General features: G+C 53.4%; 9 protein-coding genes across 9 annotated transcripts; 3 read left to right on the top strand and 6 right to left on the bottom strand.

Moving 5' to 3' along the window:
* Nucleotides 1-1,356: 1,356 nt before the first annotated feature.
* Nucleotides 1,357-2,285, bottom strand: CKM354_000041500 (uncharacterized protein; the record flags this gene model as incomplete). The annotated part of the gene is made up of 4 exons (XM_044795502.1): nt 1,357-1,466; nt 1,521-1,554; nt 1,613-2,013; nt 2,096-2,285. 4 exons carry the CDS (start codon nt 2,283-2,285, stop codon nt 1,357-1,359), a joined length of 735 nt encoding a protein of 244 aa, XP_044651437.1.
* A 1,351-nt stretch (nt 2,286-3,636) lies between these two features.
* On the top strand, nt 3,637-7,686 carry CKM354_000041400 (uncharacterized protein; the record flags this gene model as incomplete). Its single annotated transcript, XM_044795501.1, has 1 exon — nt 3,637-7,686. The coding sequence occupies one exon, from the start codon at nt 3,637-3,639 to the stop codon at nt 7,684-7,686; it is 4,050 nt and encodes a 1,349-aa protein (XP_044651436.1).
* A 582-nt stretch (nt 7,687-8,268) lies between these two features.
* On the bottom strand, nt 8,269-10,207 carry CKM354_000041300 (uncharacterized protein; the record flags this gene model as incomplete). Its single annotated transcript, XM_044795500.1, has 2 exons — nt 8,269-10,055; nt 10,186-10,207. The coding sequence occupies 2 exons, from the start codon at nt 10,205-10,207 to the stop codon at nt 8,269-8,271; spliced, it is 1,809 nt and encodes a 602-aa protein (XP_044651435.1).
* Nucleotides 10,208-11,290: 1,083 nt separating this feature from the next.
* Nucleotides 11,291-11,816, top strand: CKM354_000041200 (uncharacterized protein; the record flags this gene model as incomplete). Its single annotated transcript, XM_044795499.1, has 3 exons — nt 11,291-11,359; nt 11,409-11,486; nt 11,547-11,816. The coding sequence occupies 3 exons, from the start codon at nt 11,291-11,293 to the stop codon at nt 11,814-11,816; spliced, it is 417 nt and encodes a 138-aa protein (XP_044651434.1).
* Nucleotides 11,817-12,172: 356 nt separating this feature from the next.
* Nucleotides 12,173-13,209, bottom strand: CKM354_000041100 (uncharacterized protein; the record flags this gene model as incomplete). Its single annotated transcript, XM_044795498.1, has 2 exons — nt 12,173-13,146; nt 13,203-13,209. 2 exons carry the CDS (start codon nt 13,207-13,209, stop codon nt 12,173-12,175), a joined length of 981 nt encoding a protein of 326 aa, XP_044651433.1.
* A 697-nt stretch (nt 13,210-13,906) lies between these two features.
* CKM354_000041000 (ion-transporting P-type ATPase SPF1) lies at nt 13,907-17,824 on the bottom strand (the record flags this gene model as incomplete). The annotated part of the gene is made up of 1 exon (XM_044795497.1): nt 13,907-17,824. One exon carries the CDS (start codon nt 17,822-17,824, stop codon nt 13,907-13,909), a length of 3,918 nt encoding a protein of 1,305 aa, XP_044651432.1.
* Nucleotides 17,825-18,331: 507 nt separating this feature from the next.
* CKM354_000040900 (uncharacterized protein) lies at nt 18,332-20,720 on the bottom strand (the record flags this gene model as incomplete). The annotated part of the gene is made up of 2 exons (XM_044795496.1): nt 18,332-18,520; nt 18,579-20,720. The coding sequence occupies 2 exons, from the start codon at nt 20,718-20,720 to the stop codon at nt 18,332-18,334; spliced, it is 2,331 nt and encodes a 776-aa protein (XP_044651431.1).
* Nucleotides 20,721-21,315: 595 nt separating this feature from the next.
* CKM354_000040800 (uncharacterized protein) lies at nt 21,316-22,201 on the bottom strand (the record flags this gene model as incomplete). The annotated part of the gene is made up of 2 exons (XM_044795495.1): nt 21,316-21,956; nt 22,009-22,201. The coding sequence occupies 2 exons, from the start codon at nt 22,199-22,201 to the stop codon at nt 21,316-21,318; spliced, it is 834 nt and encodes a 277-aa protein (XP_044651430.1).
* Nucleotides 22,202-22,425: 224 nt separating this feature from the next.
* Nucleotides 22,426-23,268, top strand: CKM354_000040700 (thiamine diphosphokinase; the record flags this gene model as incomplete). The annotated part of the gene is made up of 1 exon (XM_044795494.1): nt 22,426-23,268. The coding sequence occupies one exon, from the start codon at nt 22,426-22,428 to the stop codon at nt 23,266-23,268; it is 843 nt and encodes a 280-aa protein (XP_044651429.1).
* Nucleotides 23,269-23,583: the final 315 nt, after the last annotated feature.

The raw sequence follows: 23,583 nt of genomic DNA, 5'->3' as shown, positions 1-23,583 counted from the left end.
GCGACATGCCGTCGGGTTTTCTGTTGATCCTCGCAGATCAGCAACCTGAGAAGTTCGAAGTTCGAACCGTAAATGTCATCGCTTTTTGTGCGCAAAAAGTCGGTACCTTCCAAATCCGGTCATCGCACAGTCGTAGACTAAACTTATTTTTTTCACTTCTCGCTTTCTCTTTTCGTAGGATCTGCAGGAGCCGGATTCTCCGTGCCGTCGCTTTTTCTTCATGTCTTCTCATTTCGATTCATACTTTCTCCTTTGCAGTTCTTGGCGATTGTTGGGAGCTTTTGTGGCTGGCTGCACTGCTGCAGGGAACGAGCACGTTTACAATGCGAATGCGCTGTGGCTTGTGGCAGAGACGCTCGTACATTTTCTATTTGACCGAGCCGTGTCTCGATGGTAATGTAATTGTGTAACTCACTAGAAGCTTTGTCGTGCAGCGTGAAGCTCCGAACGGTTTCGTATATTTTCGGACCGCAGTTCTATGATTGCTAGAGTCATGTCAGTCGGCACTGTTAAGCGCCAATGCAGGACGGTTGCCGCGCTCAATGCAAGATCCGTCTTTGATTAGTCGCGGATTTGACAAGAAAAAAAAGCCGAGCAGATCTACATGAATGAAGCTTGGCTTACACATCAATGGCGTGATGTAATTGCCAAATGGCACTACTCGCGCTGTTGGGAGAAGTGTGTTGGCAAGCCAAGAGTAGCAAAGGAATTGAAGGTTTTGTGGATGCTGATGCCAAAACCTCCCCGTCTTGGCTGTGAGATTCTCCTTTCTCCACGGGTCCTTGCTCACCGACAACCATGCTGCGCGGACGATCAAGCGAACAGACAGCACATTCGAATCTTGTTGATCCCACCAAGCCCAAGTGGTCGTGGCGGCGACTTGCGCAGGAGATCATGGTGGCAGAGATCGTCGAAACTGAGGATTGACTTGTTGATGTGCACGCTCCATCTTCTTGGCGTATGTTGGTCGACCATGTTTTCAAGATATTCGACGCTGTCTGTTTCATGTTCAGGAGATTGCGAGCTGAGAACATGGTCAACACATGGCAGTGAGCCATGCGGGGTCCACGTGTAATCAATACGCCAAGAGAAGTACCGTAAGCATGTGAAACCAGCCACGAATACTGGTGCTGGGAAGAGCTTTCTGGATCATCTTGAACTTAGTAGTGAGGGTCTCAAGGATGCAGCATGTAAGTGATACAACAACCAACAAGTGAGAAAGGAGTCTAGGCAGTCGTATAGGCACAGGCTGGTACCGAGCACGGCTGTGAACCGTCCTGCTGGTAACTGTGATAATCTTCGCGTACAGTGACGAGGCCAGTGAGAAGACATCCAGGATCCAGCCCTACGCACCAGCTACAGCTCCTTCTCGGGTTGCTGAGGTCCACCTGCCATTGTCGCCTCGATCAAGTCGTACCCGATGTCATATTGTAGGCCGTCGGGACTAATAATACTCTCAATGTCGACTGTCGTGCTATCAGATTTTGCTGTACGGGTACATTCTCGTGATCCTGACTTACACCATTCTTGGGTGGCCTCCGGATGCGGTCCAATCTAGCAGAATCTGTCAGAACACGCGAGCACGCTCTAACAGGAGTGCCGTTTCACTCACCAGGCCAACCCAACCTTTGCCGTGCCTATTGACGGAAGCAGCAACCCCGCCACTCTTCGAATACCGTCCAAGGATGAAGGCGTCAGCAGAAGGACGAAAACCCTGAATCACTGCACCTTCCTGGAAATAGATCCATCTGTCTTTGGTGGTCTGGCCAGCTTTTGGTCCGGCCGACCATTTCCAGTCAACTTGAATGATAGTGTCATCGTCGTTCTTCACTTGTGCGGTTTTCTGCTCGCACTCTGAATCTGTATCAGCGTGCTTGGGCAATAGACCAAACCCAGGCGTGTGCCCTGCCAAATAGGCTCCGAGGCAAACCCCAAGGTATCGGCCACCATTTGACACGAATTCGCGAATTGGCGCCCGATATTTCCGCATTTCTACAAAAGCATCGTCCAGGTCTGTGGCGTCAAATCATCAGCATCGTTCCCGCAAGCCACTGAGCATATTCTCGTGATGCCGAGAAAGAATTATTAATCATACCATCTCCCCCAGGCTGTGCGTACAAGTCGACCGCTCGCAAAGCCCCAGCAGAGATGTCGACTGCTTCGTTAGGGCCAGCGTACTGCACTTCGAAATGTCTTGGCGAGGATTCGAGCAGCTGTGCGACTGCTTCTGGCAGGCCTTCACTCGTCGCGGGACCGCGATATACGAGGGCTCGTGGTCGACTCATTGTTGAACTATTGTTTCATGAGGCTTGGTCGTTGGAAGAGGTCGTTCTACAGCAGAGCATCCAGGTACCATGCCACTCGTGAGCCCCAGTCCGTTCCTGTGGCTTGCCACGTGTACCTAGTGTCACCTGCGTACCGGAATATTGGCCTGCCGACGGAAAGTTTCAAAGCTACCATCAGAGTATTTGCGTTCTGATGCTGGTGAGATGTGTACATTAATAAAATGATGCAACGACTGCAGCCCACGGCATGTGACGATTGTATTGGATGGCGTGAAAGGTCAAGAAAGGGCACCACCAGCTCGGCATCGATGTGTTGACACGGGACTAGTTGCGCAACCAAAGTATGCTTACAATTCGGATCGAGCTTTTCTCAGCCGCCCATCTGCGCCGTCTGCAAACTTGCATAAGGGTGCATGAAGTGCTGCCGAACCCGGATCTCGGCATTGTTGCCGATCGCGTCCCGATTCGTTGTTTTTTGGAGAGTCAGGGGACGACAACAGCTAGACACAGACGGCACTAAAACTCACAGAGTTGGATCCAGTCGATGAGAAGAGACAAAACGGCTAGGGATCTTCCCAAAATGTCAGTCGATGCAACCGCGGACATCACGTCACGGATCCCTCCAGTCCTCTTGCTCGAACGCGGTTGAGCGACCAGGCATGCATATGCGCTGAGTGAGCTTGCATGCAGCCCACGGCTTTTACGTCTTTTGCGAGAATGGGAGGATCTGGAAGTCCCGAGACAGTTTCCGAGGTCATCATGGCCAGGAATTCGAGGTACGAATCGCGTGAAGCGAGATGTCTCACATTCATCTGACAAGTGCTTGTTCGGCCGGTGCTGCACCACGCCCTCGAGGTTGCATCACGAGGTGAAACGCGAGGACTATGCCAAAGCCAGCCCAATCGCTTGAGTCTATGCTTCTCCGTCATGCGTTGAGTGCTTGTCTTCCTCTTGGCAGTCCGCCTAGCTGCATCGATCGTAATCTTGTCCACGTTTTTAGTCTGCGACTGCATCAGTCATTTGGTTTTCAAAAATATGTATGCCAAGGATCATCCGGCCTAGCCAGCGCCGCACAGCATGAGCGCGATGCAGCGGATGCACGCAGCAACGGCACGTTCGCTGCTGGGTCACCATTCCGTGAGCCAAGTTCGTGGCGTGTCACATCATCTGCCAGCAGTCCAGCTCTGGCCCGCTCTTGGGAAATGTTCGCTGCAGTGAGAATCGACCAGATGAAGTCAATCTTGTAGAGAAGGCATCATAAGTAGCGCCCGTTCTCCTTTTGAGAGTACATCTCACGCATCTTGCCAATGCCCTCAAATTTCACATTCGCTTCATAGAACAGCCCTCCCAGATGAGTTCCACTTCTTCAGAGGGGCTGGCTCCTGGTGGGAGTTGGTCTGATGTGACTGGCGCTTCCACGCCCCGGACATTCTCCGGGGCCAGCTCGGTCACGTCTTTCTTTTCGGTAGACGACAGGAGCATACTGGGCAAAGTTGAGGACCTTGCCATTTATCCTCACACGAAACCAGCGTCACCTCGAACGCTGGTGCAAATTCTGGACGCCACCGTCTCCGCGCATCCCGAGGCATTGGCGATCGACAACGGAACTTCAAGCCTTACGTACGGCGCTCTTGCAAAGGAGATCCAGACTAAAGCAGCACAGCTCAGGAAGGCCGGCGTGTCGGTTGGTGATCGGGTCGGCATCAGACTGAGCTCAGGGACGATAGAGCTATACGTTGGAATCCTGAGCGTACTTTCAGTCGGCGGTGCGTATTGCCCAGTCAATGAAGACGATCCCAAGGAACGAATAGATCTGGTCTGGACTGAAGCCGATGTTGTTGCCGTGCTGACAGACGAGGGTGTTATCGTTCGTCGCCAGAGCAAACGACTGCCAAGCGAAGCAGGCCCTACTACCGAAGACGACGCCTGGATTATCTTTACATCGGGATCTACTGGCAAACCAAAGGGCGTAGCTGTGACGCATCGGAGTGCAGCAGCTTTCGTGGATGCCGAAGCAGAGCTGTTCCTGCAAGAAAAGCCGCTTGGTCCAGGTGACAGGGTGCTAGCCGGCCTTTCAATCGCATTCGATGCATCCTGTGAGGAGATGTGGTTGGCTTGGAGATACGGCGCATGTCTGGTTCCTGCTCCTCGCTCTGTCGTCAAGGCTGGGCCCGAGCTAGGTGCCTTCCTCATTGCACAAACCATATCTGTTGTGTCCACAGTGCCGACTTTGGTCGCAATGTGGCCTTCTACGGCACTCGAAAACATTCGCCTACTCATTCTGGGTGGAGAAGCTCTTCCACCCGAGCTAGCAGACCGACTTGCGTGTAGCGTCGGCGGCGAGGTGTGGAACACTTACGGCCCTACCGAGGCCACTGTAGTGAGCTGTGCTGCGCAAGTGAAGCCCAAGCAGCCAGTTGCAATCGGATTGCCACTAGTAGGCTGGAAGCTGGCTGTGATTGGACCAAATGGGCGGGCTGTACGGTGGGGCGAAGAGGGCGAATTGGTGATCGGAGGCATCGGCATGGCGAGATACCTGGACTCTGAGAAGGATAAAGCCAAGTTCACACCACTGGAAGAATTTTCTGGAGAACGAGCTTACCGGAGCGGTGACCTAGTGCGCGCAGAAAAGGAAGGGTTGTTCTTCGTTGGCCGCAATGACGAGCAAATAAAATTCGGTGGCCGTCGTATCGAGCTAGGCGAGATTGATGCCGCACTCTTGACGTTGGAAGGCGTGAGCGCTGCGGCGTGTACCATTCAGCGTAGTGAATTGGGCTCGCAGGTCCTGGTCGGCTACGTTGTGAGGAGTCATGGAGATGCTGCAGCAGATCGCGAGAAGCTTCGGAATATGCTTCCCCCAAGCCAAGTACCAATGATTGCGACTGTGGACCACATACCGATACGGCCATCAGGGAAAGTTGACCGCAAAGCGTTGCCATGGCCTTTGCCGGCGTCTCTCATGTCCGACGACCAACAGCTAGATGGCACCATTGGATATGTTGGCGAGCAATGGCGCCGCGTCCTAGGCGTAAAACCTGCGCCGGATTCGAACTTCTTCGATCTGGGTGGCTCGAGTCTGGGAGCTGCTCAATTGGTTTCACAATTGAGAGCTAAGGTTCCATCGCTCTCGGTCGCAGACGTGTACGAGCATTCCAGCTTGAGCGACATGGCTGCGCGTGTCGAACAGCTGTCCGGGACGCAACAAGAACAACGCGAGGTAATGCCAACGCCTCGCTGGACCTTTGTTGTTCAATTGCCATTGCTCTTCGTCGAATTCTTGCTGGAAGGGCTTCGGTTGCTTGCAATCATGTTCTTGACAAAGAAGGCCTTCTCGATGAGGTTGCAGCCCACTTCTTGGGCCGCACGCAACAATTTACCATGGTGGCTAGTCGCTGTGGTGTGGTTCCTGATGATCAGCATGCCTGGGCGGGTCATTGTCTTCACTTCGATCGTGAGGGTTCTGACTCTTCGCATTGCCCGTGGAACATACAAGCGTGGCAGCTGGACACACATTCGACTATGGGCAGCAGAGCGCTTCGTCGACATCGGGCGTCTTGGAGGAGTTTCCGGAACCATCTGGGCCCGTGTCTATGCTCGGCTACTTGGCAACAAGATGGAAGGCCATGTTCAGCTGCACACGCTTCCACCAGTGACGGGCCTGGGCACTTTCGGCCGAGGGTGTGCTATCGAACCTGAAGCCGACATTGCAGGCTGGTGGCTCGATGGCGATTTATTACACATCGGCGAAGTCAGAATTGGAGAGGGAGCGCGCGTTGGCACTCGCAGCTTGCTCATGCCGGACACTACACTCGAGCCATATGCCACTGTCGAGCCCGGTATTTGCGCCAAGGACGTGATCAAAGGTCCTGATGCCATCTTTCCAATACACCCACAGGTTGCGAACGAGCCTTCCTTTGGGCGCAGAATCTGGACGATGATTCGAGAAACGCTGAGTCTGCTCATCCTCGACATTCTGCCGGTGCTCACAGTCGCTCCGACCTGGGGCTTGGCTGCAGCATTGACCCCAGACTATAACAACCTCATGTCCTTGTTCGACGCGGTGTTGAAGATGATGGTGCCTGGGATAGTGCTGGGAACCTTTCTGTATGCTGCCATCACCATAACGCTTGTGCGCCTGGCCAGCCTCGCCATTAAACCTGGTCGGCATTCATGGCATAGCCGAACAGCTTGGGCAGCATGGCTAACGCGCGGGGTCATGCTGGACGCCCGATCGACTCTTTTTCCCATTTATTCGAGCCTGTTGACGCCAGCGTGGCTACGTTTGGCAGGGGCAAAGATCGGCCGCAACGTGGAGATCTCAACAGTGGTCCCAATCCCCAAACTACTTCAGGTCGCAGATGACGCCTTTCTGGCGGACGACGTTCTGGTCTCTCCATATGAGCTCGGTGTGGGTTATGTCCAGCTTGGCGTTACCTCCATTGGTGAGAAGTCCTTCGTGGGCAACACAGGTCTTGTAAAAGCCGGAACTAGCATTCCAGGAAAGGTGCTAATCGGCGTTCACGCTACTGCACCACCCGAAGCTGAAATGGTTCCGAATTCGACCTGGCTGGGCAGACCTCCAATATCGCTCCCACGCCAAGCAGAAGAGCCAGCAAGCTCAAAGAGAACGTTCAATCCACCTCTGAGGCTGAAACTTGCAAGAGCATTGGTTGAGTCTGGACGAATTGTGCCGATGTTGATTCTCGGTGCGTTGTCGACGTCGGTTTTCCTCGGCATGCTCTGGTTCCTGGACAGGTTTGGCGTAGGATGGGCGATTCTCGTGAGTCCAGGACTTGTCATTGGCGCCACTCTCGTCGCTTGCACAATTACCACAGCTGCGAAGTGGCTGCTGACACCCAATGTGCATGCTGGCCAACAATCTCCGCTTTGGAGTCACTTTGTATGGCGGAATGAGCTCGCGGACACCTTCGTTCAGTCGTTGGCTCTTCCGTATATTCGGCCTTGCTTCGGAACGCCGCTGTTGTCGCTCTGGCTTTGCACAATGGGTGCAAGGATAGGTCGTGGGGCCTGGCTCGAGAGCCATTTATTGCCAGAGACGGAACTCTGTATCGTCGGGGCGGGCGCGACGGTCAATCGGCAGTGCGTGCTCCAGACGCATCTGTTTCACGATCGACTCATGCGGATGGATAAGGTGTGCTTGCAGGCGGGAGCCACGCTTGGCCCCAACGCAATCGCTCTTCTCGGGACTGATATCGCCGCTGGCGTGACTGTTGGGCCCAAGTCACTTGTAATGCGTGGAGAGCACCTTCCTGCTGGGACCGACTGGCTCGGCAACCCGGTGAGACCGTGGTCGCGGACTGTGCCGAAAAGGCGGGCAGGAGGCTCGATTTCAGAGACCTCTTCAGAGAGCTTGAACGAGAAGGAGAAACTAGATGTGTAATGGCTAATACCGTGGTCAGTCAAAAGCGAGTTCAATTTTCAGCCTGGCGGCATGCAGGATAATATATGTATCAAATCAAATAAGGTGTGCGCCGTTCCTTATCTACCTTCCGCACCGTCGACGATTCTCGTGCTGCAGTGTTGCGCACGAATCGACTGCTGTGCTTGCCGGCGCACGGTGCTGACGTGCAGATTGTGTTGAGACTGGAAGTTGGACGCAGGAGATAGATAACGCACAGCCTTGTTGGGTAGCCGATGACGGGACCACATATGAACACACGTGACCGCACATTTCGGGTCCGAACATGTCGGCCGAAGGTGGTCGTCTTGATTCAGGACTCTGCAGTGGCTAAGCTCATATTCAGCAACCTCCTCCTCGGCAAAGAGGTTGCCCTTGGAGAAGACCCCGATGCACAGTCTTGACATCGGTCAAGCTCAAGATCAGAGACTTTCTGTCAAACAACCTTGGCGCTCGAGATCATGCCCACGGCATCGGAGAGTAGATGCACCGCCGCAGATCATAAGTAAATACCAAACTAGGCCGTGAAGCGATCAATCTACACATACACAGAGGTGGTTCCGCCTACAAGCTCACGCGGGATCGTTGGTGTGGATGAGCTTCCTCAGTGTCGCTGTCAGCATCCCGGCTGCCCACCTCCGACCAGCTGTCCGGCGTGGCTATCCCGTCTCCTTCCTCCGACATCATGTCAACATCACTATCGTGCGTAAGATCAATGACTTCAATACCAGAAATCTCGCTGTCAGCCCGTGACTCTGCGCGAGACATTGTGCGTGATGGCGGTGCAGATACTGATGCGAACGTATCGGTGTCAGACTCCGTTTGGAAGCCGAAGGAAGACTGTGCTCGCGACGTGGGCGTGCGTTGACCTTCTTGAGGCGCATCATCTGCGACATCAACGAGCATGGGCGTGTCACGGTCGAACGTAGCTGAACTTGGAGCTGGGGATGGCTCGGCGTGAGCAGAATAGAAGCTGGCATCCATAACATCGGGCGCAGGTTGAGATGCTGAAGAAGCAGCAGCATCTCGGACGGGATCGAAGGGTAGCGTAGAGCCCACCGATGGGCGTGATGTGGCAGTCATCTGCTGCTCGTTGTGGCTAGCCAGACGTGCTTTCGTGAGCTCGGGTGTAAGCCGGTAGAGCTCATCAGAGGCCTCTGAAGGCGCGTTGTTGCCGATAGCGTCAAGCGAGCCAGGATGTCTAGGTCTGGAAACGACTGGGCTGGACAGCTGAGACCAATCTCGTCTTGACTCCGAGGAGGTGGGCGTAGAAGGCGTCAGGTCAATCAATACTTGTGCATCAGCTGGAGTAACTCTCGGGGTCACAGGCTCAACGTTCGCGATAGCGTGTGCGGCTTGATGATGGTCCATGTCCCTCAAGCTCGCGGCAATGGCAGCCTTCAGATCGACATCTTCCTGCTCGGGCTTTCGTTGTCTTACAGTTGCAGACGTGCTCGAAGGATTCTGTTCAGACAGAGATAGCGCTATCGCGAGCTGCTCTTCGTAACTCAATGCAGAATGGTCGACGTGCTCTGTTTGCTGTGCTGTCGGTGTTGAATCGAATGCTCCAGGAACGGAAATAGGCGGCGTAGGTGCACGGGCAAGCTCTGGCTGTTGATCCAGCTGAATCTTGGGTGGGATCGGAGGCTTTGGGGTGACGCTGCGCTCCAATTCGTACTCGTCACCGAAAGGATTGGCGTATCGTGATCCTAGCGACCAACCACTTGAACCCGTAGATACCGCTTCGTCTGCAGCAATTGGATCAACAAGGTGCCGCTCCACTTCTTTCATTTCTTGCTGTACAGTCTCAGAAAGAGGATCGACGTTAGGCACTGCTGGCAACTCCTTCTCGTTCCATAGCTCCGACCGTTTGAGGTTGCCTTCGGAATCGACAAGTTCATCGAACGTCGGAGAAGGTGGTGTGGCGAGGCCATCTGCGGCAGCAGCAGCTTTCCGCCTCTGCTGCAACTCATACAGTTGCTGGTTCCGCTTTGCCAGATATTCGCGGCCCTTCCTCCTGCGTTCTTCTGCCTCGTCCGGATCCGAAGGGCCACGAACGGGTATCCTGCGGACCGTGCTGCTGGGACTCGACAGCCGCCTTCCAGTAGCCAACGCTGCTGCCTCTTTGCTGCCTGCACTTTCTCTCGCCAGCCCAGAATCGTTGTTGACTGTTCGCCCCTCGAATGCAAATGCTTCTGCTGCCCGTCTTGCCTGGGGGTCTAACTCTTCACCAAGTTGTCTTAGCAGTTCCGCTATCCTCTTTCGCTGCTCTTCAAGCCATGCTTGAACCTGTGGGCTTTGTGTGGCGGCTGCAGCGAGGCCAGCAATGATGCTGAGGGATATAATGATTCCTGGAGCGTTCACCATTGTTAGTTGCTTGTCTCGAGTTTTGAGATGATCCGAAAGACAAGTTGATTGTCGATGCACGAGACCATCGGTCACCTGCGTCGTCGCGTGGCCGTATGCAGGCGTCGATCTTACCTTTCGCCACCGGAGCTGCCATATTCTCAGGATCGTCTCGATTTCGGAAAGGTTCTGGAGTCCCAGGCGGCGTGTATACACCTCCGCTCTCCCACGACGAGACCTACTAGAGTGCGACCGAGGACTGGTGGCAACAGACTGAGCAAGAAGCAAGGCAGCAGGGAGAGTGCAACAGGATCATGGTGTCAGAGCGTCGGCACAGCCCCGCCCCGCAGCCGAAGGCGATCTTCCGCGATAGCGATAAGACACCTCAGCCTTGGCAGTGAACCGAGACGGAGAATAACATGACTTGCATTCTCGCCGACATGGGCAGAGGCGAAATTCGATAGCCATTGGACACGATGTCTCCAAAATCTCGAGCAGAAGACCACCAGCACTACTCACAAGGCTCCATCATCAAGCACGCCCTTCTGAAGGAGCTATATACTTGGCCAAAGAACCCGCAGCGCATTTTCTCAGTTCTATCACAACGCAAGCATGATTCTGCATGAGCTGTGAGCAGGATTGCAGACGGTGAGCATGTCCTCACCTTCTGTGGTCATCTGCTACAATAGCGGTGACCCCGGCTTCTAGCACGCCTGAGCCGCGCTCCATGCGAAGCTGAGCCTGCTCACGAGCTCAGCTGCTCGGTCTGATCGGGACCCAGGATCTGCCATGAAGGGAGCCAAAAGAAACGAGACCCGTTTGTTTACATCCTCGTTTCCGGGCCAGACCCTCAAACTGCTCTTACTTTGCAATGGTCGACGAGTGAGCGGAGTCAAGCGCTGGAGCTCCAGCTTCGCTGGCCGGCAAAGCTCCGAGTAGTGTGTAGTCAGTAGTGGGGTCGATCGAAGGGCACAGAAGTAGACGGCGGAGCATATATCTTCGCTCTCTTCCTCAGCTGGAACTTGTCCGTCGTTGAGCATCCCGACAAGTTACGGACTTAAGGTAAGGCCGCCGGTGTCGTGTCAACGTCAGCGTGTCGAACCATGCCCTAGAGTCACCGCGGCTGTTGGGTCAATGGCTGCTGCTCCAAGACACAGACATATAACAGCTTGTGTTGTTCCACATCTGACAGGCCTCCAGGATCTCTCAGATTCACTGGAACAGTTGCAAGCAACCCAAAATGCCAACCAAGGGCTCCTGCGTGTGTGGCGAGTGGACTTATGAGTACGAAGGCGAGCCAGCTGGTGTTGTAAGTGGTTCAATACTTTGCTTGTGGAGGGTCAACTGACCACAATTAGTCCATCTGCCACTGCATTCCGTGCCACAAGGTCGCTGGCTCAAATGGTTCATTCAATCTGATCATTCCAGAGGCCAAAGTTAGTATCTTCTTCGCATCTGCCTGCGCGTCGTGACAGCATGGACTCACAGTTTTCTAGTTCAAAAAGACTGCTGGCCAAGACCATCTGTTCTCTCGGACTGGTGACTCTGGCAAGTCGGTCAACTACAAGAACTGTGCCAAATGTGCAACTGTCATGATCGCCGACATTGATGTCATGCCAGGAGTGGTCCTTGTAAAGGGTGGAACTGTTGACGATCCTGCTGTTGACGCGAAGAATGCTCCTCAGATGGAGATTTACCGCAAGAACGCGGCTCCGTGGTGCACAGCTTGGTCTGGAGTGGCTCAGGTCGATGGTGCACCATCGTGAGAAGAAAAGTAGAAGACATGTAGTCAAGAATGTCCATATACGGTGAAATAGACTGGGGCAGCTACCTTGATGGTTCACGAGGGGACTAAGCGACATCACTAATCACGCTTCCCATCAGCACCAAAATCGATCACGCAATCTTCTACTAGACTAAAATCTCTAAGAAATGTTCACCCGAGTTTAGGTCAGAGAAATCACATCGCGCATGAGTAGAAGTTACAGGCACGATGCCTCGAAGTATTTCTCTTGTTTGATCTACGTCAACATGGCATTACCAAGCTCGCGAAGCTGTCCCAATTCGTGATATACCATTGATCGTTCCCCATCACGCGTGACTCAACATATAAAGATCATTCTCACTGCTTCCAAGACTCACAGGTCGGGCCCCGGCAACCTGGTCCTCCAGCAGGCATGCCGGGAATCCAGAGCAGCGCTTCGGCCTCTGCCTCACGCTTCTGCTTCAGAGAGGCGCAAAGGGGAGAGTTGCAGTTTTCGGGATTGATAGAAGGCATTCCTGGAAGCCTCAAGATAGGGTCTGCCTCCGCCTCGCGCTTCGCCTTCAGAGCAACGCACCACGGGCTCTTGCAATTCTCCAAGAAAGGCGTGCCTGGAATATGCATGAATGGCTCTGCCTCCGGCTCCCGTTTCGCCTTCAGGGACGCGCAAAGGAGAGGGTCATTGCACTCTTGAGTGTTCACCAGAGGCATACCCGGAAGTCTCACAATTGGTTCTGCCTCGGCCTCTGCGTTCCTCTTCTCTCCTGGCAGTATCCACTTTGGGTTCTGAGCAGTTCCAATGATTGTATCTTGGGGGAAGTGGTCCCTGAAGTGTGATAGATCCAAATCTCTCTTGACATCTTCTAGTCCAAATCCGTAGCGGGAAAGGGCGTCGTAGAGGGAGTTCGCAGCGTCTCTTGCGCTGATCTGTGGTCCAATGCCCAAAAAGTCTTTGTTTCCGCTAAACTTTGGAAGTTGGTCGACATTGATGGTCAAGTAGTCCTTATCGGCAGATCTTTCGTTGATCTGAGGCCCAATACCAAGCCAGTTCTTGTAGTTGTCACTAAATCTTGGAAGCTGATCGATACTGATGACCCTGCGCTTCTCATTCTGCAAGCCTTGCAAGTGGTTCCTGAACAGGCCGAAGGATCCTTGCTTGCGTGGATCATCATACTGGCCGACGAACACGGCGTCTCTCTTCTCGTCTAGAACTGCCTCGCCAGCCTTGGGGTGAGATTTCTGCCATTGGAAATGTTGGACGGGGAGGATGGGATCTGCGACCGGCGCAGCTGAAGCTCCAATCACGACGGTGGTGATGGCGCAAATAGTGTTGTCTGCAACAACGATGTCAGTCCGAAGTTCGATGCGTTCTCATACTCGTGTAACGTACACTTCATGTTGAAAACAGAAGGAGGTGAAAAGCTTCAAAGACTAAAAAGTTGAAATCGACGAGGGAAGACCAGCTTGACCTGCAGGAGAACTCTCACAAGCACAACACAAAGCCTTTTGTACGTAGACAACGCATCTTTCCAAAGTCCGAGAACTGCCTAAGCACCCGACAAGAGTGCTTGTGATGAAGCTTGTCTCGCCGGCCGTGTTGCGCCTTGGCGAATGAAGTTGCGTTGAAAGTCGACCGAATTCGCCGAGACGATATTGTATCCACCCGCCAACTTGCCTGGCGTGCTGCACAGAGCTACTACTCTTGCCCTCATCAGTTTCGGCGAAGATAGTCGAAACGACGATGTTCGTACAACGATTCCACTATGCTATTCTTGCGGCGAGACGGCGGGGGTGGCAACGTCACTCACTTGTCATTCTCTCCAGCAACTTCCCATAGGCTCCATGATGGTGGAAGCTAGTGCATGATTCTAGGAGTATACCCCGAACCCGCGTGGCAGTGGCGTTCTATGGTCTTGTCTGCACGTGGTTTGTTGGCTTGCGGAGCTTGCTCCCTGTGGCATCGAGTTGGTGGCCTAGTCAGTGTCAGCAGATAGGAAGAGCACCGTTACGCAAGGAATCGAACAGACAGAGCTGTGAGCGCTTCGAATTATCTATCTGTTGTCTATATCAGCATACAAATATAGCAGAGCTGCGCTATAATTTGCCAGCAGCCTCTTCCTTCTTGCGGTCCGCTTTCTCTTGCTCCAGTTGAAGACGCTTTCGCTCCCTCTCAAGCTGGTCAGGTCTCCTCACTGCAATGTCCTTGGGCTTGAAGTCGGAGAACAGGTTCTTGAGAATCTTCTCAAACGTCCAGCATCCCACATAGTCCAAGATCATGACCGTAACTAGCGTGATCTTGAATTCTGTCGTGAAAGGCGTGAGCTTAAGCTTCTCATTGATCTCAGGGATGAACTCCGTCGCGCAGCTGAAAGCCACAGATGTGACAAGCACAATGCCCCAGTACATTCCCTTGTTCTCCTTGATGGATTCACGGAATGGTCGACCTTGGTAGTTGATGGCGAACGTGGAGATCTGTTGAATGAGCTGAAGGAGGTAGATGGCAGAGTTGAGCAGCGATGGCTCGAACTCGCCCTCAAGATCGATCTCCGAGCGATCCTTAGGAGGTTCGAAGCGGTGGACAACGTTCGTGATGTAGATGAGTGTGGCAATGTGGACCGCGAACTGTGCAAGCACAGACGGGATGACATACCAATTCCAGATGTTGTTTTGCGGTCGCTCTCGCGACAGCTGCTCCACTGGCTTGGCACGGGAAATGCTCAAGAAACAGACACTCATGAGCATACCACTGATGGTAACTTGTCCATCTCCAAACTTGATGCCATCCAGATAAAGCACACTCAAGCTGTAGGCGCTGATGAGACAGTTCAGTGCCAGAATCTTGTACATCTGGATAGTGGCCACTAAGGTGCAGCGTCCTTGTCGAATGATATTGGGAATCGCAATGACGTTGGCAAGCTTGCTCGTGAATGGGGCAGCGACAGATGCATCACCAAGTTTGATGGTCGGCGGCTCATCGTCAAGTTCGCTTTCCATCATGGACATCGACAGCTTGTCTGCCATCGCACTTGCTGCGTTTTGAGCTCTCTCCTTCTTGAGCTCTTGCTCGGTCTTCTCGACAACAGGTGCGGTGTACTTGTCAGCAGTGCTCTCGGCTTTCTCTTCTTCAGCTGCGATTTTCTGCTCGATTATCTTCTGCTTCACCAAGCCTTCGCGCTCCATAGCCTTGTCGTAGTGTGGGTTCTTGGGTCCTGGTGGATACAGGTGAGCGATGTGAACAGGCACAGGTGGGTCAGGCTGGTTGAAGCGTTGCATCATGCCCTTTTGCTTCTCATAGATCTCCTTCATCTTCGTTTCTCGGAAGTTCTTGGCGATCTTGTCCATATCATCTTTGCTGCCGTTGAGAAGAGCAACACCAATATGAGCCTGCTTGAGCGCGCCAACGTCGTTCGTGCCGTCTCCAGCCATGAGGGTGGTGTAGCCTTGATCTTTGAGCCCGAGCAGGATCTCCTCTTTCTGCTTCGGCGAAACACGTGCGTAAACCCAGGTGTGGCGCAACAGTGAGTGCCATTGTGCAGTGTCCCTGAACTTCGCAAGACCGTAGCCGGTAACGCAGAGATCCTTGGTCTTCAGAATTTCTGGATCGATTGGCTTGCTAGGATCAACAGGAACATTGATTTTGTCATCGACGCTTCTCCAGACTAGATTCTTCCCGCTCTCATCATGCTCAGGAGCATCAAGAATGAGCGCATCGCGATCCACGATTTCAACTTGTTTCGCAACGTGGAGTGCAGTCAGAGGGTTGTCTCCAGTGATCATCACGACACGATGACTGCTCTCGTTGAGCATGCGGACAGCCTTGAGCGCATCATCCTTGAGGGGACATTGCAAAACCAGGAAACCGGCGAATGTCAGGCCACCCTCAACGTCCTCGCGCTTGATATCGTTGATCTTCTTCTGAGGGACCTCATCACCGGTTGAGAGATACTTGTACCCCAACGCAAGCACACGACCGCCATTCCTGCTGAAGTATTTGAAAGTCTCTTCGTACTTTGATGGCACTTCGACAAGCATATTTCTGATAGTCTCAGGCGCGCCTTTGACAGCGACGAACGTGCTCTTGGTCTTCTTCCCGGTCTGGCGGTCTGAGGTAATCACGGTGGCAATAGAGCTTTGGCGCTTCAATGCAGAAGAAAACTGAAACCGTCTCTTGATCTGCACGAGGTCTCCTGCCATGGCACCTCGTGCGTTTGTTCCAGCCTTGGCCGTAAGCGTATCGTTCTTTCCGAGTGTCCAGCCAAGTGATTGCAGTGTAGCCTTCTCCATCGGCTCTCCAACAACATCGCCCTCTTCAAGTTTCACAAGTGCGTGGGCCGTAGCAAGAGTCAATGTAGTTTCCAAGCCAGTGTCTGTTATTCTAGTAAGCTGACTCTGAGCGCCGTCTGATTCGGTCTTGACCTTCGCATCCTGGCGTCCGAGGAAAAGTCCAGCAACACCCTCAACAACCAAGTCTTCTCCAGTGAGGGTACCGGTTTTGTCAAAACATGCCACATCCACACGGCCAGCAAAAGGAATTCGGAACGGCTCTGTGCAGAAAATGGCGAGCTTGCTGAGCGCCGCCAAGGATGTGTTGACAGCGAGGGACAGTTCCATGGGCAATTCGGGTGGTACGACAGATGTGATGATCAGAACGCAATCCAAGAGCAATTTCGAGCGCTTGCGGTCCTGCTTGACACCCTCGGTCCAAACGTACCAGGAGGCCACGACAGCGAAGACTGTCAAAAAGAGGATGAAGAGTAGCGCTTCCACATTACCTGCGCCAACGCGTTCAGTAGAGAAGATCATGGTGCGAACAAGTGCTCCCTGATTGGTTTCGAATCCGGTCTTGATCACAACGGCCAGAGCGCCTTTATCGGGTGCAGGAGGAACCCCAGAAGCCACTTGCGGAATCGTGCTAGGCGCATCGGTCGCAGCATTGCCATGCTGTACTTGCAAGACTTTGGTGCCACCCCACAGGAACGCGTTCTTGTCGAGTCCCTCGGGTTCGATCTTTGCATCTGCCGGTCGGAGCTGTATCGAGTCCTTGAGCACGGGCGTACTCTCGCCGGAAAGCATAGCCTCGTTGACAATGGCGCTGCCCTCAACGAGCAGCATGTCGCAGGCCACTCCGCTATCCTCTTTCGTCCTGCCCACAGATACTAGATCGCCAGGCAGAAGCGCATCGCTCTGCACCTCGGCCCATTTGTTCTCTCGGTACACCCAGACCGCATACGGCTTGATGCTCATGCCACGGAACTCCGTCAAAGTTCGCTGTCGCTGCCACACCACGGTGCTCTCGAAAACGACCAGCATGAACAGCGTGAAGAGACTGTAGTACCAGTATTCGTCCAGCATCCACAGCCCTACACAGAAAATCTGGAACACGAAGAACGGCGCGACAGCGTGCTCTTTGAAAAGCTCCGTAAATGTCGGGACCGGGATATCAAACAGATTCTTTCCGTAGTATTGCGTCAACTTCTCAATCTCCGCGCTCTTTTGCAGTCCTTTAGAAGCCTGGAAAGTACCAATCGTCGGTTTTGGCTCGTCGTCGATCGCGTAATTGAGGGGCGCAAAACTGCCTTTAGCCTCATCGTACAGGAAGCGTCTCTTCTGGAACAGGAAGGAAACAGTTTCCCTTCCTCCAACATTGTCTCTCTCGATTTTGCAGATCTCGCTTGCGCCTGCGTTCTCCTTCGGAATCACCTTGATCAGACTGGCGTTCCTTACACTGCTCGCCGAGTTCGCAGTGAAAAGGGCGCGGATATTGACGTTCCAAAATGTCATAAGCCATAGCAAAGACTGCACTGTGACAATGCTGCCGGCGAACACGAAAGTCCATTCCTGGCCGTTGATATACGTATCGTAGCTCTCCTGTGGGAGGTAGTAGCTGAAGAAGAGTGGCCAGAGGAAGACGAAGGGAAGGACGTAGACGTGGAGGAGAAGCGGCCGGGCATTGTGAAGGCTGGCGGACTTGATCTCCGCCCGTTCGATCAGAGGCGGCGCCCTAATCATCATTGTCAGTGGGTTTGCGCGCTTGTCCGTGGTTGCAGATTTGCCTTACATTTTGGTGGTGTCGATAGGCGGGAGAAGGAACAAAAAGTGCCACCACGTAGCCAAAGTCGATGGCGTGCACAAGGGTTCAGCCCGCTCGGAGGTGGCGGTTGCAAACTCCGCACATGTTATGCACATGAACACGTTTCTCACTTATACAGGACCCACATTCACTCGATCGCAAGCGACGAGTAGAATAAGGGAAATGGACGTTGTACCATACAAGCTTCATTGCTCGCGTCTGTCTCATGCTCATGCTCTATACGTAGTTTCGTCCTCCGCTGCTATCGTCACGCAGCAGTCATGGCCCAATGCGAGATGAAATGAGAACGCCCACGCCTTGCTAAGCCCAACCAATCGTCATCCGTCATGCTACCGTATATCAAGAGACCGTAGTCCCTGCCGCTCCGTCCATAACGCCGCTGTGGTACTTACCTGTACAGGTGGTTCGATTTTCCGGAGACGTATCACTTAGGCAAGATAGCCAAGATCGTCACCATCAAGACGCTCGAGATACTCCTTCTCGATCAGGATGTCAATGCACTTCTTGATGTCTGAGACCTTTGGCGAGAATCGGTTCTTGATCTGGCCGATCGTCTCTGACACGAGCTGGCTGTGCTTCATGGTCTTTCGCGACTTCATGATTCGCACGATAGCAGACTGGTGGACATGTTAGCGAAACACAAACGAAGGATAGCAAGACTAAGAGCCAACTTACCTGCATGAGCATCTTCCTGTCCTCTTCGATCGTCTTGTGAGTATCTTCGACTTCCTGCTTCTGCTCGGACTTGATAGCAATGTTGAGGTTGACCTTAAGCTTCTTATTCTTGAAACCATAGTTGAGAGAGTAAGAAGTTCCGCTCTGAGGCGGGGCACCTTCGGGGCTGGCGGTGAGGACCTTGGCCTTGATCATGATTGCGATTGAAGGGTCAAGCGTTTCCTTCGCCAATGAAGTGATTTCGGCAATGTCGTCGTAGGTGACTGTATCATTGTCGTTGAACATGAGCAGGATCGCCATTTGGTATGTAGATACCGAGAAAGTGTAGGGGACCTTATTCATCTTGGCGTAGTTGGCGCGAATCTCGCCCTTGCACAAGTGCCACAGCCAGGAAAGCTTGCGGCCACCGTGCTTGTTGCTGTAAAAGGTCTGAAAGCGCTCGTAGGTCTTGACAATCACTTCAGGCGGAGCGAAAGGTGAGGTTGGGGGCTGGAGCGGCCATGACCCGGTACCCAGAATTTGGTATGTGGCATCAACTTCATCTTTCCTATCTTCCTTATCGATGGTCTGAGCACGCCACTCCTCGTATGCGTTGTTGAGATCCTTCGAGGTCTGGACATCCTGGAACATGCGCTGCAACTTGTTCGTGTATTCGAAGCCAGAAGCATCCTTCAACTTGGAGATCATGCTAGTCTCAGCGTCGCCAGATGCCGATGTGCCGTTGACGAGACGCTTGGCAAGGTGACGGGAGTAGAATTTCTGGAAAACGTCCTTGTCTTCGACATACTTGAAGATTGTCATGCACTGGTCGAGCAGCTTCTCCATGTTGTCCTCCTCGGTAGCTTTGGTGCTCTTCTTGAGCACATTGTCGGAGTGCTTGGCCAACAGCTCTGGGGACTTGCTGGAGTTCTTCTCGCAGACTTTGTTGCGGTTGACATATTCTCGGCAGGCGTTGTCAAGAGATCGTACAAACTCGGACTCGCCAGCGAAAGCTTTTTGGACTAGTGCAGCATACTGGCTGTGAACTTCGAGCAGAGCATCGACATACGCCTTAGGGTCGAGGCTGTCGCCCTGTCCTGCGACCTTCTCCACAGCGAGGTGACCTGCTTGCCGCACGTGCAGCTCAAATCTGTTGCGCAGTGGATCAAGACCGTCCGGAATGCGTGCAAGAAGCTTATACATGCGGGCCATGTCATCTTCGCGGTCATTGTTCAGCAGCAACTGGAACTCATCACGGAGCGTAGATGCATGCTTGGCAATGAGAGCTTGCTCGCAAGTTTTCATCAGTGGAGCCATTATCTCCGGCAGGAGGTAGAGAGGGACACGTTCCTTCTCCTCGTCCAGTCTCCGCTCAGCCTTCTTCATGTAGTCGACCACCGAGTTCTCAGCCAAGAACTGTTGTGACTCCTTTTCGTAGTATTTCTCTGTCGCATCGAGGTATGGCTTCTCGAAGTATGTGCGGTACACGTCGAGGGTTGTCTTGGTGCTGTCGGCCTCATCAATACCCAGAGAGACGAACGAGTTGACAACATCCTTGATCTTGGACTGTTCGATAGTTTCGCCGTTGCGCTGCTTCTCAACAAGTCGCAGCACGGCATCCATAACGGCGTTCTGCGTGGTGCCAAACATGTCTTCCTTCCATCGAACCAGATGCAGGGTGTATATGTCGTAGACATCCTTCTTGCCCTCGTCCATCTCACGCTTAACCCAATGTCGATTCAGATAGCGGAAGAGGTGGTTGTTGTACATGCCCGCCTGCGTGTAGCGCTTCCATTCTTTGATGTAGTATGTGAGGAGCGCCTCGTCGGTGTGCTTGACCATTTCAGCGTGGACTGCCGCGAGATGCTGTTTGAGGTGCTCATTCAGCCGATGGTAGAGATCTTCTCCAAGCAGATGTGCGCCTCGGTGATTCGAGTTAAGATTGCTCTGGGCGCCCATGCCTACCGCCTTTTGGGCAGTGCAGAAATTATGGATGCTGGTGTACAGCGACATGTACGTCTTAAGATCAACGCCATCGCTGAGGTTGAAGAGTATTCGGTCGACGCCCCACTCGAGGAAGTTCCACGTGCCGTTGATGTCGTCCTTGGAGGTTGGTATGGGTGGCGCTGGGCGCGAGCTGGCTTTGGCAGCCATGTCGGACATGGCGCGTGTGGAGGGTCGAGGTGCGCGAGCTCGAAAGGAAGGTGAAGAGGAATTGAGAGTGACAAAGCGGGAAGAAGAAGCTTGTGCGCGTGGTGGTTCAGGCGCAAATGCGGTAGCGGGAGGGTGCCTGATGCAGCCGTCCGGTGAAGAGGGTAAAGGTCAGCGGCCGAAGGCAGTCGCGGGGCCGTGCGTTGTGAACGGCGCTGTGTCGGAATGGCAGCTGCTGTAAAGAAGATGGGATGCCTGAAGAATGGTGGCGGTAATGGTTGTTGTTTGAAGGTCGAACCACACGCGCCCGTGAAGTGTCGACGAGTGGGTGGAAGGTGTGAAGCCAGACGTGACTTGTAGAAGGCGCGGGTCAAGCTCGGTGATCCAGGCAACTCTGCGTCACGCTCGTCACTCGTTCACTCCAGTCGTTCACTCACTTGCACGCGAGCACACGAACTAACACGAATATGTTTGGTAGCGAGTAGAGCATCATTGTTTTGTACAGCTATAGTACATCTATGCTAATTGTACAGCGCTCGTCTTCCAGCTCGAATGTTGCATCGAAGTTCACCGCAGACTCCTCCATAGATTGGTAGCTTTCCTACGTCTACCGAGCGTCGTGAGCAGCCTTGGGAACAAGGTTACCGCCCTCATCCGCTGACTGCTTGGTCGATTCACTGCCTGACGTCTGCTGAACCTCATTGCTCTCGCCACCCTGTGTCTTCGTGCTTGACTGCGCATCACTTGATCGAGCCAACGATGCCTGCGCTCGATCCTCCTCGGCTTGTGCCTCCGCAACTTCATCATCATCCAGTTCAGCACCATATATTTCCGGGTGCTCTCGGAAGCAGTTCTGCATTGTCTTGAAGTGTTCGATGCACTCCACACCCTTAGGCTCTTCTTTCGAGTAAACGAAGCAGCTGAAAGCAGCGCGGAACTGCTCGCCACACGGACCATGTGCCATTCCGCCCAGACACGGGCAGTCCCAGTTGATCTCTCCAGTCTCCTCGTTGAAAGCGCCCTGCTGTTCTGCCTCCTCTTCGAGTCCTTGCGGACCGCCTGCCGCGGCTTGCTCGCCATCAGCTGCGGTGACAGTCTGTTGCTGCTCGGTGGTCTGAGATTCGCTATGCCGGCTTTCGGATGATTGGATGTTGTGTCGTGCTTGTGCCCGTCGCTGTTCCGCTATTGAATCGATACTGAGATGTGTTTCTGACTCCCGCGAGGTTTCTGGTGCTGCGTGGGTAGCATCTGCTAAAATAGTGAGTGCAGATTCAGGTACGTCGACAAGTGCATCACGGACATTGTGGTTCCTCAGCAAATACTGAAGAGGTGTTGTAGTAGTATACCACAGCGCCAGCCGCTGTCCACCTCAATGCAGTGCCTTTCCAGCTTCCAGATCTCGTAGGGGCGGTACTCGCGAATCGTTTCCCGACATGCTGTGCTTTTGAAGCAGTGCGCGCAGTCGTCGCTGCTCTGAGAATCGGCCTGAACATCTTGCCCGTTGAATCGAAGAGAAAGAAACGACTGTGCTGATGGAGAGGCTCCAGGAAATGTTGCAGCGCAAAACGTCCAAAGGTCATCGACTTCGAATTGCTTAGAAATGTCGGCGGTCGGAGAAACTTTTCGGCCTCTGTTTTATGCACAGATGCATCGCGATTGCGTCAACACCATGCTCTTTGGCCATACATGCGACATCCTTACACGCGTTTGACACGCGATGGCTGCTCCCAATGGCAACGCATCGCTGTCTGACAGCTCAGTGACAGAACTTTGGCCTGCCCAATATCTAAATCTGACAGAAAAAGCATGCCCGACAGTGGCACTGATCATTCTGAATTGTCCTTTGGACGACCTAGATTATTTTAAGCGCCTCTACGATCATGCTTCGTACCGCCTCTGCGCGGATGGCGGGGCTAACAGAGTCCACGATCTGCTTCGCAAGCACTACCCTAGCTCTGACTGGACCCGAGCATTGCAGCATGCTCTTCCGAGTGCGATACATGGCGATTTGGACTCCATTAGGGATGAGGTCCGACAAGAATATGAGAAGCTGAACGTTGCCATTACGCATGATCCCGACCAGTACAGTACGGACTTTGGCAAGGCGATCAACAAAGTTGTTGCCAATCTGCCAGGGGTCACAGAGATTCTGGTTCTTGGAGGTCTGGGCGGGCGTGTTGATCAAGGTCTGGGACTGCTCCACGAGATCTACCGAGAACAGAAATATCTGCATCCGTCTTTGCGCTTCTGGTTGTTCTCTGAGAGCAGCGTGAGCGTTCTGCTTCGTCCTGGTACCACTACTATTCACGCACCGCTCAGCGACGGGTTGCTGCGGCAGAATGTTGGCCTCCTACCATTGTACGGCAAGGCTGTCATATCCACCAAGGGTCTAGAATGGGATGTGCAGGACTGGGAGACAGAAATGGGAGGTCAGGTCAGTACGAGCAACCATATTAAAGCGGACAAGGTGGTGGTACACACGGACGTTGATGTGTTGTTCACTGTGGAACGGGAGACTGTACCGTTGCGACCAAAGATATGGCACGAGGAGACCTTCTGAACGGACTACGATATTGATCCAGTATTCGTGGAGACTACAAGACGATGAGCCGCAATAGCTATTATCGACCAACATGGCATCACTTGCAGTATCGGAACAAGCTCCGCACAGCAGAGCGCAGCACAGGCAGTGAGATCTGTTGCTGTATGCCTGATCTCGCCACCTCGGACATGACAAGGAAGCAAATCGAGCGCAGACAGGAAGCTTGAACGAGAGCAGTGGCGCATGACTGAGACACTAAGGGGCTGAACCTCGCTCTTCCCTCCGAATCATACCTTTCGGTGAGCTGGATATAGGAAAGAGATGGACGCATTG

Source organism: Cercospora kikuchii, assembly GCF_019650295.1.
Source record: "Cercospora kikuchii DNA, contig_00001, whole genome shotgun sequence".
NCBI lineage: Eukaryota > Fungi > Ascomycota > Dothideomycetes > Mycosphaerellales > Mycosphaerellaceae > Cercospora > Cercospora kikuchii.
Note: the sequence above shows the minus strand (reverse complement) of the source record. Positions and strands in the feature narration are given on the sequence as shown.